Source organism: Eulemur rufifrons, chromosome 24, assembly GCF_041146395.1.
Source record: "Eulemur rufifrons isolate Redbay chromosome 24, OSU_ERuf_1, whole genome shotgun sequence".
Classification (NCBI taxonomy): Eukaryota; Metazoa; Chordata; class Mammalia; order Primates; family Lemuridae; genus Eulemur; species Eulemur rufifrons.
This window is the reverse complement of record NC_091006.1, coordinates 9,772,429-9,789,065: the sequence shown is the minus strand read 5'-3', so window position 1 is coordinate 9,789,065 and position 16,637 is coordinate 9,772,429. Positions and strand designations below refer to the sequence as shown.

Here is a 16,637-nt window from a genome sequence, read left to right as displayed (position 1 = left end):
CCACCCCGGCACCTGACCCTGCTTGCCCCCACCCCCCGGTACTCACCCCTTCTAACATCACAGCTTCCTTATTTCTCATGTATCGTGTTTATCAGCTGTCTCCCCCCCCCCCCCCCCCCCGCTGCTGCATAAAATATACTTTCTATAAGGGCGGAGATCTCTATTTGTTTCATTTGCTGGCATGCCCCAAGCACCTAAAACAGTGCCCGGCGCATCGTAGGGCCCTGTGAATCTTTGCTGAGTGAATGGACTTGGGCGGGGGGCGGCAGCCACAGGCAGGCAGCCTGGGTTGGGAGGTCAGTCGGGGTCCTGCGTGGGAAGACAGCCTGTGTGGCTGCGACTCTGCAGGTGAGGGTGGGGAGCGCGAGGGACCTGGGCTTATTTGCACCTGTTGGAAATAATAGCGGACATTGTGCTACAGGGAGCACAGAGAGGCCCAGAAAGTCCTTCTCTCTTGTTGGGGCAGGAAAACACAGAAGCTGCCCTGGGGGATGGGCGGGTGGGGATTTCTGGAGAGAAAACCCTGCTCCTGCATGAGTGACAGATTTGGGAAGTTCACTCCAGTGGCAGCTCTGCCCTCTTGGGCAGGGAGGAGGGGCAGGATGGAGAAGGGGCTTGGGGCAGAGGCAGTGGGGAGAGAAGCCCCCCGAGGAGAAGGCTGGTGGGGGATAGAAGATTCAGAAATTCTGGGAAGACGAGGGTGGGGGACGGAGGCCTTGAGTGCTGGGCTGGTCTGGGTCAGGCGCCCTCAGCACAGGGAACCGTAGAGTGTGGGGCCATGGCGGGGTGACAAGGCACAGGGCTCATTGATTGGCATGTACACAGGAGGGGACCATGTAGGACCTTGGGAAGCGGCTCGAATGGAGGTTGAGAGCGAGGCAGACCAGAGTCCCCAGCCTGAGATGCCCTGTGACTTTATCCAAGTCATCTCACCTCCCTGAGCTTCCGTGTTTTTAACTATGGGATGGAATTATGATATCCCTTACCCTACTCTACTTTTCATCTTTCTGTACCAGGCATCACCATCTGACACCCCATACAATGTGCCTGTTTCTTATTGTCCGTCTCCCACTAGGACAGGGTCTTCTCTCTGTCTGGTTCCCTGCTCTGTCCCCAGCGCCTAGAACAGGCACAGTAGGTGCTCAGGAAGCACGTGTTGAATGACTCTAGGTCGGTGTGGGCTACGATACCAGAACACCGCAGACCGGGTAGTTTAGAAACAACAGAAATTTCTTGCTCACCATTCTAGAGACTGGAGGTCTGAGATTGGGGTTCTGGCGAGGGGCCTCTTCCGGTTGCAGACCACCATCCTCTTATTGTATCCCCCCACGGTGGAAAGACGGCGAGAGAACTCTCTGGGGTCCCTTTTATAAGGGCACCAATGCCATTGGGAGGAACCTAATTACCTCCCAAAGGCGCCACCTCCTAAAACCATCACATTGGGGGTTGGGGTTGCAACCTGTGAGGTGGTGGGGGGCGCAGACATTCAGTCCATGACAATGACCGAGTGAGACTGTTGTTTATCCCAGTCCCCAGATGAAGACACTGAGGCACGTGGGGGCGACATAACTTTCCTAGCAGACCACAGCCAGGGTGTGGGGAACGGGGACGCCAGCCCAGGTGGTGGGACGGCCACAGGCTTATAAACCACAGAGGCAAAGCATCGTCATCTCCATTTTAGAGCTGAGCAAAGTGACCACTAGAGAGAGGAGTCCACCTGCCTGAGACCACACAGTTAGCAAGTGGGGGAGTCAGGATTCGAACTCGTGCAGTCTGGCTCCAGACCCAGCTGGCTTGGCCTCATGCTTTACTGGGGCAGATGCTTGGTGGCTATCTCTAGCAGGAATGAGACCCAAAGCAGAGACAGCAAGACGAGGCAGCTGGGCGAGTCAAGATCTCTTTCCTGCAATGCCAAGCTGCCCCTCATAGCCCAGAGTCGTAAAAGCTCATCTTGAACCACCCTCCTCTCTGACTCCCTCTCTATTCTGAGCCACACAACTTCCTTCTGTGCCTCTTAACTCAGCAACATTTCACATGCTGCTCCCCCTGGCTCCCAGCTACATCCTCCAGATCTCAGCTGCGATGTCCCCTCCTCCGAGAAGCCCTCCTTGATCCTTGGGCTGTGGCAGATGCCCCCTCTGCATTATCCCAGCCCAGGCCTGCCCACTCTGAGTTGTCACGCTCTGGGGACAGGTCTGTGGTCCCCACTGGACTGTGATCCTCTGTGAAGACAGGGTCATGGCTGCCTTAGTCACTGCTGTGTCCCCAGTACCACCAAGAACAGCGATCAGCACAGGGGAGAGTTCAGGGAGTATTCATTCCTTGAACAAATGAGGGATGAATGAATACATGGATTAATGGTAGTTCCCTCCCCCGATCTTGGTCTGTGTGCTCCCAGAGACCTACAGCTTGTCTTGCTCATAGAAAATTAAAAAAAAAAAAGTAACTATCATATATTGAACCTTTACTGTGTGCACTAAGTCTTAGCTTAGAAGTCCCCTCCTCCAGGATGTCCTCCCTGCCCCCCAACACCCGCCCCCCAGGCTGTGTCAGACTCCCCGGGGCTCTCCCAACCCAGCACAGTCTGTGCTTCCCGCCTGTCTGACTCCAGAGCCTTCGTTTATGACCAGGATCCACATCACAGGCGTGATCTCAGTGCATTTAATATTTATAGATTGCTCGAGGTGAGCTCGGCACGAGTCTGGCTTTACTAAGTCCTTGATAACCAGGAGCCGGCCATCGTTGTCTTTATTGCATTGCTATTGACCATCGTAATCTCAGTTCCTGGTCCCCAGGGTTCCTGGAGTTCCTGCCCCCCGTGCTGGGCATAGAAGGAAAGTGAGCCCTGGGAGTGGAGGACAGAGGTGGGGCCAAAGTGACTTCCCTGCCACCACCCCCGTCTGTCCCGGGAGCCACTGTCACTGCAGTGTGGGTTTGCAGCAGGGCAGAAGGGGAGAGAAGGGAGGTGCAGGGGGTGTAGCTGGAGTGAGGACTGTGTCTGTGTGTGCAAGCCGGGGTGGCATAGTCTGGCACACTGAAGCTGGGCACCAGCACCCATGGAGCCCGATGACTTATGGGGACACTGGACAGGAATCCTGCTCTCAGGTGAGTGCCCTTCCTTAAGACAGGGAGGGGGTGAGGGTTGGGGGGTCGTGTGTCTGTTTGCCACTGATGTGTGCGTGTGTGCGCGCGCACGTGCGGAAAGAGAGACAGAAGCAGGGAGAGAAATAGAGGCAGAAATAATGGCAGATACAAAAGAGACTGACAGAAGGAGACATAAGCAGAGACCAGAGACAAAGAGGAAAAGAGACAAAGACATATCACACACACACACACACACACACACACACACACAGAGATGGAGTCAGAGCCACAGAATCAGAGAGACACAGAGGGAGACAGAGACAAAGAGTGAAAATAACGTTAGAAACTGTGCAAGGGAAAAACAGGGAGAGACGGTGGGAAGGAGAGAGTGGGAGACAGAGGACAGAGAGACAGTGAGAGAGCTGTATAGAGACACACAGAGAAATGGAGGGATTCTGAGTTGGGACTGGGGGGTGGGGCAGTCAGAGACCCAGAGAGACAGGTAGGTAAGAGCTAGAGCATCGCAGAGACAGACAGACAGACAGGCAGACCCACAGGAGTGAGACAGGCAGAGGGAGGATGTGCCAGCCCCGAGGGGCAGGTCCACATGTCAGGATGGGGGACAGATGTGAAATTCATGCCTAAAAGACCTCTGAGACCAAAGGGAGAAACTAGAACATTTTGATAAAAAAGCATTTTGTTACATCCTGATACAAAACTTAGGGAAAAAATTTTTCAAGTGCATTTCAGAGGTGAAAAAATGATTTTGCAAAGGGTCCCATGCAGAGGTGAGGGCTCAGCCCAGCTTTGCTGTGCGACCCTGAGACCAGCTCCTTCCTCTCTGGGCTGGAGTTTCCTGGCTGCCCCTGGAAGGCTGCGGGACTCTGAGGTCCTTCTGGGAGAGTTTTCACCTGCGCCTGCAGGTTTCTCTGCAAGGTTTGCCTCCTCCTGGTGGGCCGGAGGCAGGACCTTGAGGAAGGAAGCGGAAGGGAAAGGGCGGGGAAGGCTTCCCCCCTCCGGCAGGTGCAACACGGCCCCTGTCTAAGCTTCCCCTCACGTTATTTCATTTATCCTTATGACAGTTATGTGAGCCTGGAACCATCGTTACCCCCAAACCGAGACTCAAAGAACATCACTTGCCCAAATAAATGGCAAAAATGGGCTTCCAACCTAGGCAGGCAGGCTCTGAGCCACCACCATCGTCATCGTCATCATCACCGTCATCATCATGGTGACTGAATACTTACTATGAGCTGTTTTAAGCATGTCACATCCGATATGTCACTCAGCCCTCACAACAACCAGATGAGCTAAGTTCTGCCCCATTATGCAGTCAAAGAAACTGAGGCTCACACAGAGAAAGTCCCTTGCCCACGATAATAGGGCCAGTAAGTGTCAGAGCCCATGTTTGTTCCTAAGGACCTGTGCCCTTAACCACTGACTGGGCAGGGAATGGGGCAGTGCTCGGGCCAGATTGGGGTCTTTTGAGGGGTGCAGAGGGGCATGGTGGCCAGCCTCTGTTAATTGGGCTCATGGGAGAGATGAGGGGGGATCTGGGTCGGCTGCAAATGAGTGTGGCTGCTGGGGTTGGGCCCCTGACCCCTGGGCCCACGGTTTCTTTCGCAGCCTCCATAACTGTGTGCAGGACGACCGGATGGAAAACTGAAAACTCCTGCTACCTTGTTCGGCTTTCTATGCCAGGGAAATCTTGCCCAAGGGCAAGTCTAAGGAAGTACCAAAGGTTAATTTCTTCCACCAGCAATGACGTTCCCTTTCATCAGGGGTTGGGTCTGTGCGGTCCCTGTGCTCACAGGAGGAATTACACAGTGTTGACAGCACAGTCTTGTAGGGCCAGGTTCGAGTTTGCCACTGACCGTATGGTCTTGGCAAGCGACTTCCCCTCTCTGCGCATCTGTTTCCCTCTGCGTGGAACAGGGAGGACCATCACGCGTCCCCAGAAGCGTGCACATGGTTGGAGAGAGCACAGTGACTGTTGGGGGCCCAGTGAAAGTTTGCCAATATTCACTACCGCCCCACGACAACGCAAGAATGCAGGTGACATAATGCCCATTTTATAGCTGAGAAATCAAGGCTCAGAAAGGAGAAAAAAACATGTCACAAGTCACACGGCCAGTAAGTAGTGGGTAGGACTCAGGCCTCTAGGGATAGAATGTCATGTCTGTGACCTCAGACCTCCCTCCGCTCTGAAGACCACAATTGGGCGCCCCAAACACTCCTCTCCCTCCCTGAATGCCTCCCCTCTCCCCTTCTAGCCTCTCTCTTGACTGTGTGGGTTCCTCCAGCTGCAGCCCAGTCCACGCTCACTGCCAACCCACTCGACACCACCCAAGGTGAGAAGGGTGAGAAGGATGTTTACGTTGGGGACACTCTAGACACCCCAGAGTCATGGCAGATTCAGTGGTGAGAGCACAGAAAATGAGACTGTCATTCTGATCTCTGCCTCCACAGTGATCCCCCGTCAGGGTTCCACGCCCAGAGTCCCAAGAGGACAGGATGTGGTGGCTCAGCCTGGGGCTGACAGCAACTGGTGCAGTCACTTGTGTTGGGGGCGGGGATGAAGGTGTGGGGAGGGTTGGCTGAGAAGTGGGTGGGGCGGCTGATGTTGACTGGCTCCATGTGAGGCCCAGGTGCTCGGTTTTCCTTGCACAATCTCATCCATTGGTGCTTGGAGAGCGGAGGTAAGTTGCCCAAGATCACACCTGGAATGAGCAGTAGATCCAGCATCTGAGCCCAGGCATCCAGCTCCAGCGTGTCTTCTGGCAATTCCAATCCGTTCCTGCTGCTCTGGGCCCCTGTGTGACAATGTCTTGTTTTTTCTTCCTCTGTCTGTGTCTCTACCTCTTGTCTCCTTCTCTTGCTTTCTTCCTCTGCAGAACCACTGGCCAAGCCCACCATCTCAGTCAGCCCAGCCACTGCCATAGAGCACAGGGAAATGGTGACCTTCTCCTGTGACACCGGCGACACCAATGTTACCATCCACTGGGTCTTCGATGGCCTCCCCCTCACGTTCCACGAGCGCATGCTGCTATCCACGGACGGCAAGACCCTCATCATCCTCACCGTCCAGCGCGAGGACTCTGGGACTTACCAGTGTCAAGCTGAGGGTGCCCTTCAGATACAGAGCAGCGATTCTGCCTTCTTGGACGTGAACTGTGAGTCCCTTTCCGTTCTCCCCAGCCCCTCACCAGCACCCACTGCCTTAGTGCCTCATTCAAGTCTCACAGCTTTAGATACCTCCAAAGACAGACTTGTCTGCCCTTGAACTCCATATGTATAACTGCTTGACATCTCTACTTGGGTTCTACTGGAAACATTCAACTTACTGTACCTAAAACTGAGCTCCCAAACCTCAGATGTTTGATGCAAAATCGTGCCTGGGTAGGGCTGGTCAAGGAGCATCAGCTAGACTACTGTAGACGTGCCTTCCAGTCCTGCTCTGCCCACAGATAGAGAAGGCTGACATTCACCCTGTGTCTGGCTCTCGCACCTCCTTTGCAATTGATCCAGACTTTGAGTGGGGAGGAGGGAAACACATAGTATTTATTGGCTCCCTGAGGCCCACCATGAGAGAGCTGTTGGTGAGGCTGTTGTTACCGCTCCTATTGTTCCTATCCTCCTAGATGGTCCTGACCCCGTGCAGATCAAGCTGGAGCCTGGTGTGTCCAGCGGGGAAGTGGTTGAGGTGATAGAGGGCTCCGCCGTGACCTTCCAGGTGGAAACACAGTCTCGCCCAAGCCCTGCCTATACCTGGTTTCTCCCCAATAACTCCATCCTGTCTCACACCATGGGAACATTCACCATCGATTCTGTGTCCGGAGAAGATGAAGGCGTGTACAGGTGCTTGGTGTCCAACAATGCCACCCAGCTGTCCCTCCTAGGTGTTCTTGAAGTCGATGTCCTTGGTGAGTCTCCATTCCTGGTTCCTCTGTGAATCAGAGACTGTCTGTGTCAGAGGGGACCGGGAGTTCTCTTTCTGGGGTCCTTGGACAGTCTATGAGAGGGTGATCCCTGGGTAGGTATCAACTTGCATGCAAAATGTTCGTACTGTGTTCCAGAGAAAGGGCCAAGGGTTGTCATCAGATTCCTGAAGGGGACTGGGACTCTGAAAAAAGTGAAGAGCCACTGAGCCACACCAGCACCCCAGAGTTGGAGAAGGACCCAGAGGATTGGGGATTTCCTGTGTGTCTGGTGGCCCAGCAGGGCTCTGACCACAGGGCAGGCTGGGCATGATGGCTTCTGGCCTGAAACATCAAGACCCTGCTGGCTTTTAGGGGTTGGCCATGATTTGATTCTCTGGAAGAAGAGGCTTGGTTGTTGACTGTCTACATGTACAAACACTAACAGAATACTCGCACACTCCATATACAAACAGATGATAGCCACATATGCACGGCACACTCACACATGTGCACAACACACACAGCACACAGGCAACTCATACAACACATGCACATAACACGCAATACCACAGACATAAAACATACACTCACACAAAATACATACCCATATAACATGCACACAACAGACACATACAACTTACTCAACACAAAGTACAGAACACATCAAAGACACGCAACACATACACACAATCCCACAACACATACACACAATATATTCACATATAGTCACAACACATATACAGCACACATGACATACACAGAAAACACACACACATATCTCACATACAACATGTACATGACAAACGATACCCCAGACATAGGACACACTCTTGCATAAACATATATGCACATATTATGCACCAACAGACACACACAATATACATAAAACACACACACATCACAGACACTCAACATTACAACCACTCAACATTGTAGACACTCAAGATGTAAACACAGAAAACACACCACATACCACACATTCAACACCCTCAACACATCCACACAACTCTCACACAGTCCATACACAAAATACATACACATGCACACAGCACATACACGCATCACACAACACATACCCATGACACATACAACACCACAGACATAGAACACATGCTCATATACAAAAACCCACACATAACACACACATACAGTGCATATGTATGCCACCCTCATACCTCACATTCACAAAACATACACACAACACATACAACAGACACAAAATGCACACTCACAGACAAAACACAAACACACAACACACTCTCCACATGCACAAAACCCATAACACACTCACATGACCATCACACAACACACATTCATCCACAAAAGACATACACGTACCACACACACCAAACCATCATATGCAAATCACATGTGCACACGCCACGCCATCCACCCACGACACACACACACACACACACACACACACCCCTGGAAAACCCCTGTGGCCCCCACATGGGCAGGAGCCTGGGGAAAGTTCCCTGAACCTGATCCTGTATCTCCACATGTTTCTAGAAATACTGACCACGCCCCAAGTCGTGGCTCCAAGCGTGAATCTCGTGGAGAATGCCAGCTCCGTGGCCCTCACCTGCCAGACCACCCACGAGGGGGCTGGTGTCCAGTGGTTCCTGAGCGGCCAGCCCCTCCTGCCCAGCCAGCACCTGACACTGTCGGCCGACAACAGCAGCCTGTTCATCCACGGCCTCCGGCGGGACGACACGGGGCCCTACGTGTGTGAGGTCTGGAACTGGGGCAGCCGGGCACAGAGTGATCCCCTCACGCTGACCATCAACTGTGAGTCCCAGGGGCCTGGACCTCCTCCTCCTCCCTTCCTCCCTCCTTCTCTTTAAGTTCTTCCTTCTGTTTTTTTTTTGAGACAGAGTCTCACTCTGTTGCCCGGGCTAGAGTGCCGTGGCATCAGCCTAGCTCACAGCAACTTCCAACTCCTGGGCTCAAGTGATCCTCCTGCCTCAGCCTCCCGAGTAGCTGGGACTACAGGCATGCGCCACCATGCCCGGCTAATTTTTCTATATATATTTTTAGATTTCCATATAATTTCTTTCTACTTTTAGTAGAGATGGGGTCTTGCTCTTGCTCAGGCTAGTCTCGAACTCCTGAGCTCAAATGATCCACCTGCCTTGGCCTCCCAGAGTGCTAGGATTACAGGCGTGAGCCACCACACCTGGCCTGTTTTTTTTTTTGTTTTTTTTTGTTTTTTTTTTGTTGTTGTTGTTGTTTGTCTGTTTGTTGAGACAGAGTCTCATTCTGTTGCCAGGGCTAGAGTGCCGTGGTGTCAGCTTAGCTCACAGCAACCTCAAACTCCTGGGCTTAAGCAATCCTCCTGCCTCAGCCTCCCAAGTATCTGGGGCTACAGGCATGCGCCACCATGCCCGGCTAATTTTTTCTATTTTTAGTTGTCCAGCTGATTTCTTTCTTTCTTTTTTTTTTTTTTCGTAGTGACTGTGTCTCGCTCTTGCTCAGGCTGGTCTCAAACTCCTGACCTCAAGTGATCCTCCTGTCTCAGCCTCCCAGAGTGCTGGGATTACAGGCATGAGCCATCGCGCCCGGCCTCTCCTCTTTCCTTCTAATTCGGTCATTAAACCAAAACTATTTATTTTGTGCTCTCTGTGCTGAGCAGCAAGTTGGGCATTTGACAACAGCCATGACTCTCAGCACTCACAGCCTCCTGGGAATGGGGAGATCATTATGCAGGCAAATGATACCCAGTGTGATAAATGCTGCCATGGAGAAAGAAGGGAGGATTGGGGAGCCCAAAGGAAGCCCTAGTCTGGGGGATGTGGGAAGGCTCCTCGTGAGAGGTGATGTTACCCTGAGATCTGAAGGATGAGTAGGAGTCGGCCAGACAGAGCAAAGTCAGGGAAGACCATTCCAGGCAGGGAAGGGAGTGTGTGACAGCTCTGAGGCAAGGGAGAACATGACAAAGATGGAATCTCCAAGTAGGATCTTATTGCTGGATGAGAGTGGGAGGTGTGGAAAGGTGGGTGGTGGGGCTGGAGGGGTCTGTAAGAATCAGATTGTAAATGACCTCATCAGTCATGGGCTCTGTCCAAAGGGTACTGGGGAGCCATAGAGGGTTCTGAACAGAGGAAGGATAGTGTCAAGTCTGTACTTAGGAAGACCTCTCTAGCTACTGTGTGGAGGATGAGACTGGGAGGGGGAGGCCAGGAGGGACTGGAATGCAGGTGAAGGATCCTGCTGGCCATGGAGGGAAATGAACAGATTCAAAGGATGTTTGGAGGGGCATGGGCAGGATTTTCTTCCTCTCCTGGAATGTCTCAACTAAAAAGTCTCTGCATCCATCTTTCCAGTAGTCCATGCTAATTTAAATAAGGCATTGACTCTCACACTCTTTTAGTTTGGTTGAGAAATCCAATATCTCCTCTCATTCATTCCCTTCATGTATGTGGCAGGAGAGAAAAGTGACAAAGATCCCCTTCTGGCGTTACAAGGAGAGTTTGCAAGTGCTTATACCACATACAAGAATACAGCAATAATTTCTGAAGCCTGGGTGTCTTACAAGATTTCTTTGTTAGAAGTCACTTTTTCAAAGGCAGAAGTTTTTGGTTTTTGTTGTGATCTCTTCTCCCCACCCTCCCAGTGCTGTGGACCACAGCCTGCTTGTCAGGCAGCTAAGGAGGAAAAGGAACGATTTTCTCCTTATCTTGCTAAGATTCTTTTCAAGAGCAGTTGGAAGAGCCTTTGTTTTCCAGGCTACAGTATGAAATTTCCTTAATTAGAACTGGGAAGAAAAAAAAAGGCAAAACTTCCAGCATGGAAGTAAAGGGGCAGAATGGGATAACTCCCCAGTGGGGGACAGGGGGCACCATGTTTGGCTTTGCACACAGATGGCCCCGACCCGGTGAACATCACCACGGCATCGGCATCTGGCATGGTCAGCACCATCGAGGCAGGGCTCAACTCTACCCTGACCCTGCAGTGTTGGGCCGAGTCCTTGCCAGACGCTGAGTATGGCTGGACCCTGGAACACTCCGCTACGGTGCATCTCGGGGACCAGCTGATCATTGAGCCTCTGACCTGGGAACACCAGGGGACCTACAACTGCACAGCCTCCAACGCGGTGACCGGCCTGGCCCGCTCTGCCTCTGTCCAGGTCAAAGTGGTGGGTGAGTCTCTCAGGGGCGCCTTCTCCTGGGATCCAAGTGGCTTTTCCCAATGCCAGCCCTGGCCACCTTTGTTCCCCTGCTGTGGGCTGGAGTATGGCAGCAAGTGTGCTCCATGGACGGGTTCCCAGCCCAGAGCTGTTGAATCCCAACCCCTAACACTCAGGCCCTAGGACTCGACTTCCGGCTGTGTGCCCCGGAAAACTCTCCAGGCTGTTCTAAGCCTCAGTTTTCTTACCTGTAAATGGGGTTTATGATTCCTTCCTTTCAGAGTTGTTTAGAGGGACAATGAGTCAGGGACATAGCTAGGGAGAGAAGAAGTGAGCTGGTAGGGCGAATCAGGATCATATTATTAATATTAGCAACTGGGCGTGAGTGGCAGGGAGTCCCTGTATTTCTGTCTTTAGTTCTTGAGAGGACAACAGTGTCCCCGTTCACCCCGTTCCTATCCTGGCTCCAGTGCTTATAAGCTATGTGACCTTGGCCAAGTTACTTCAACTCTCTAGGTCTTTGACCTATTATCTGTAAACAAACATAATAATTCTGCCTATTTTGTAGGGTTGTTGAAGATTAATTAACGTTTATAAAGTTCTTAGGGTGGTGCTTGGCATAGTATAATAAGTATTTGTTAAACAAATAAAGTTATTCTTTCTTTCTTTTTTTCTTTTTTTTCTTTTTTTTTTTTGAGACAGTCTCACTCTGTTGCCTGGGCTAGAGTGCCGTGGCATCAGCCTCGCTCACAGCAACCTCAAACTCTTGGACTCAAGCAATCCTCCTGCTTCAGCCTCCCAAGTAGCTGAGACTACAGGCATGCGCCACCATGCTCGGCTAATTTTTTTTACATATATTTTTAGCTGTCCATATAATTTCTTTCTATTTTTAGTAGAGACGGGGTCTTGCTCTTGCTCAGGCTGGTCTCGAACTCCTGAGCTCAAACAATCCGCCCCCCTCGGCCTCCCAGAGTGCTAGGATTACAGGCGTGAGCCACCGCGCCCAGCCCTGAAGTTATTCTTTGTCGAGCCTGTGCCACATTCTGAATCCAGCCTTTCTGTATATGGTATCAGCAAACACATCCTGGGTACTCTCTGCCCGCCAGTTATGAGACCGACCTGTTGGTGTCTTCCTTGTACAAAAGGAGAGGCTGACGCAGAGAGACTCAAACCCTGTCCCTGGGGTTTGAAATTAGCTGGCTGCCTCAAGAGCAGCGTTCTTCGTTGTCCACTAAGCTGAAAACCCCATGCAGCTTCCCAGTTACCTTATTTAATCTTCAGCACACCTCATGGGGGATGTTGTAGGTTTTGAATGAGATCATGTATGAAGGGCTCTCAGTGCTCAGAGCTTGCTAGATAGCAGATTGTATCATCATCATCATCACCATCGCCTCTTATCAAGCACCTACTATGTGTCAGGCACTGTGCTGGTACTTTTATATATGATCTCATTTCATCCCTTCAAAAGTCTATAGAGTTTGGGATTACTCTCCTTGTTTGACACATAAAGAAATGGAGACTCAACTGGGTACAGTGGCTCACGCCAATAATCCTAGCACTCTGGGAGGCCAAGGCAGGAGGATCGCTCGAGGTCAGGAGTTCGAGACCAGCCTGAGCAAGAGTGAGACGCCATCTCTACTAAAAATAGAAAGAAATTATATGGACAGCTAAAAATATATAGAGAAAAAAAAATTAGCCGGGCATGCTCATGCATGCCTGTAGTCCCAGCTACTCGGGAGGCTGAGGCAGGAGGATTGAGCCCAGGAGTTTGAGGTTGCTGTGAGCTAGGCTTGATGCCACGGCACTCTAGCCCGGGCAACAGAGCGAGACTCTGTCTCAAAAAAAAAAAAAAAAGAAAGAAAGAAAGAAATGGAGACTCGAAGAATGAAACTAAGAAGCCCCGAAGCCTCCCAGAAAGTGCCCTCCTGCCCCTCCTAAGCAGAACTCCCTCCTCATATACCTGACCCTCACGGCAGCCTCCTTCATCCCAGCGGTTGCATTTTACCCCTTTGAGAAAGGTCTGGGCAGAACTGGGATGGGCAAACAGTAGGCAAGCATCAATGATAATGCCTGCCATTTATTAATCATCTACTGTGTGCCAGGTGTTAACATTCACGGTCTCATCTCATTTTTGCAATATCCTGTGCACTGGGTACTGTTTCCCTCAGTGTGAAGATGGAAAAATGAGCCTCAGCAGTGAATTCACTTGTCCAGGTTCACATGGCCCCAGAGAGCCAAGGGGCTCCGAGTGAAAGCGGGTTTCTGGTTGCCAAAGCCCCTTCCTCTGGCCCAGGCCTCCTCCATAGGGTGGGTCAAAGGCAAAGCCATATATTTAATCCATCATCCTAATCAGCATTGTCATCACAGCCAACATTTACTGATCACTGTCCGTGGATCCAAACTCTGTGTGTGTGCGTGTGTGTGTGTGTGTGTATAGTGTGTACATATCCATATACACACACAACACATAGTGAACATTATGTATATTGAACATGAATACATACATGTTTAATCTTTCCAGCAACCCTATGAAGTAGGCACTATTGTTCCCGTTTTACAGAAGAGACAACTGATGCAGAGGTTAAGTAGCATGCCCATGTCACACAGCAGAAATTTGAACCCAGCAACTGGCCAGTTGATTCCAGAAACGACGCTATTAATACTACAAACTGCTGCCTCCCAGTGACTGGAAAACAAGGGCTAGTAAAATGTCAGTGGAGATAAAGTCACAAGCTTGGGAATGGGGCTGAGGGCAGGGATGACGGTGTGTCAGGCCTAGGTCTTGGGTCTCTCTCCCCGCCCCAGATCCCCAGTCCTCCTCCCTGTCCGCAGCTGTTATTGTCACCGGGATCCTGGCTGTCACTGCCCTGGCCGCAGCAGGACTGGGCTGTTTTCTCTGCGTTGGAAATACCAAACGGTAAGAGGAGGAATGGGGTGGGGGTTTGGCCAGCAGGGGGCGCGCGTGTCGGAGGGTTGCTGGCCACGGTGCTGAGCGGTGTCCGTGGCACCTGAAGAATCTGCAGGGTTTGGGGGCATTGTCAAGGAATGGACGTGGGCTGTGAGCAGAGCCTGTGGAGAGTGGCAAAGGCTGGAGTCACAGAAGAATGAAGGCTTTGGGGTTTCAGGTCCTCAAAAAGAAAAGCAGAGGACCCCATTCACAAGGTCACACAAACCAGCTGTGAAGAGGAGCAACCCACAAAGCCCAGTGCCAGTAAGTGACTCTGTAGCTGATGCCTGGGGCAGCAGGGAGGGCCGAGAAGAGGCTGGCTCTGGGAGCCGAGGCTCCCCCTCCCAGCTTTGCCACCCGGTCCCTATACGGTCATGGGCAAGCCCTGTCCTCTTTGAGCCTCAGTGTCTCCATCTGGAATATGGATGAGATTGGAGTGAAGAACCCTGAGGGGTCTGCCTGTGTCAACAGCCATGCCAAAAGCAGGACAGCATGCTGGCATTTGCTCCTTCCTCAGTCTCAGAAAACCGTGTTAATTGATAGTTGTAGACAGAGCGAATCAATCACAACGCTCCTTCCTGCTGAGTCCGAATCGAGTCCCGTAATACAGCTCAGCGCAGTGCCGCAAGCACCCTCGAGTTGTAGATGGGAGTTGATCAAAGGCAAAGTGAAACCTATTTGTCATCTCTGGATCTAGGATTCTGGAAGGATGGGCCTCATAACATTCTAGGCCTTCTAGAAACCGTCCAGCCCAGTTGCATTTACAGAGAGGAAAACCGAGGCCAGGAGGGAGAAATGGCTAAACGCAGGCTACAGAGGACCCAGTGGCAAAACTGGGACCAGTACTTACACTTCTCTCCCAATCTGTGTCACCAAACAGCCTTATCGAACCCGGAACTTGAGTTCCAGGACATTCCCGGGTCAAGCTCACTGGAGGTGTGATGGGGAGTCCTGGGAAGGAAGGAAGGAAGTTCCTGCCACTTCCGTCCTGGGAACAAGGGGCCTGGAAAAACAGCCCCTCCCCCTATATCTCTTCCTAACTCCAGCTCTTTGCTGGGACTCATTTTCTCTAGACAGGCTGAGGCCAGCGTATGACAATGTACCCAAGCCCCAGAGACATATCGGAGTCAAAAAGGTGGGTGATGCTGCAGAGGGACCCTCCCTGCTCCTCTGATTGCCTGGACCTTCCCAGCCCAGTATGGATGTTCTAGTCCCACCTCGTAGGGTGGGGGGCTGACATGATCTCTTACGGACACTCAGTGCCAGCTTGGGTCTCTCTGCATCCCCTCCCCTGCCTCCTCTGAGGATCTCAAGACCTCCACCCCCCGTGTTTCCATCACTTCTCCACGTCTTCTTGCTCTTTTACTTGACAGTGCTTACCTCTGAGGCCTCTGGGAATCAGAAGGGATGATACAGCCTCTGAGGTCAAAGCTACTTCTGAGAATTCCCGGAGGTGGCCCCCATCCCAAGCCCTGTGATCTCCTCACTTTATTTTTCTCTAGATGCACCCACCAGACCCCCCAGAGCAATTCTACGAGGTATGTTGGCCCTGCTGGATTTTGCTAAGGCAGCTGCGGTGGAAGTAGCGTCTGAGAACTTTATATTTGACAAGCCTGAGAGACCGTCTTGTGTGAACTTCCACGGTGCACCGCAGGGCCAGGGATGGGGAGAAGGTGGCCCAAGGCTTCACAGGGAGCTGGGTCAGATTCCGGGACTTGGGCTCCTGTTTTGTTCCTTGCACTTCCAGGGCTTGGAATTGCACTGCCAAGGAGGCGGTGCTGGCCCAGCACACGCTGGGGTGCAAAGGAGGTTGCAGAGCCAGCAGGAAAAGGAAAGTGTTCCAGGCCAGGGGCAGAGGCTGGGTCCTAACCCTACTGCTGCTTCTGATTCTCTGCGAGAACCTAAACGAATCCCTTCCTCTCTCTCGATCTCTGAAGAGTGTGAAGTTGGCGCATTCCGGGCAGTCTCTGTCTGTGGGCCCCACCTGACTTCTCTGCTCACTTGCAGGTGGAGCCGCCTTCAGCAACCCCCGGAGGCTGTCCCTTCATCCCCAGGAGGCCACCACCCAAACCTGCGATGCATCCGTTGGTCCCTACTCTAACAAAAGGAAACACGGAGTCAAACTATGAGGTATCTTTATGCTGCCCTGAGTCTTTGGACAGGTGCAAAGCTGCCACCCATCCGCCTTTTCCTCCCTGCAGGAGAGTCTGTAGGATGAACTATCAAGAGAATGTCCCTTGACAGATCTTTCCAATTCCACTCCATCCTTTCCCATCTCATCGTTTTCTAGTTCATTTTACCCCCGTTCCTTTCCAGTGCGTTCCATTCCATGTTTCCGTTCAATTTACTTTCACTCCTCCCATTTCCTTTCTATCCCTTTAACTTTACTCCATTTCTGTCTTTCCATACGCTTTACTCCAACCGTTTGTTTTCCATCCCATTAGCTTTATTTCATTCCACTCCATTCCTCCCCATTCCCGGCCCTCCTTGCCATTCCATCCCACTGCACTGTGCTCGATCCCATTGCATTCCTCCCCATCTTCCCTACTTCTCTCCT

General features: G+C 51.8%; 1 protein-coding gene across 1 annotated transcript; it reads left to right on the top strand.

Annotated features, from left to right (window-relative positions):
• The first annotated feature begins 3,056 nt into the window (after positions 1–3,056).
• On the top strand, positions 3,057–16,209 carry CEACAM20 (CEA cell adhesion molecule 20). The gene is given in 10 exon segments (XM_069456902.1): positions 3,057–3,105; positions 5,358–5,464; positions 5,466–5,502; positions 5,979–6,257; positions 6,726–7,007; positions 8,517–8,795; positions 10,868–11,146; positions 13,939–14,050; positions 14,259–14,344; positions 16,088–16,209. Coding segments are annotated over 10 exon segments (1,632 nt in total).
• The last annotated feature ends 428 nt before the right edge of the window (positions 16,210–16,637 follow it).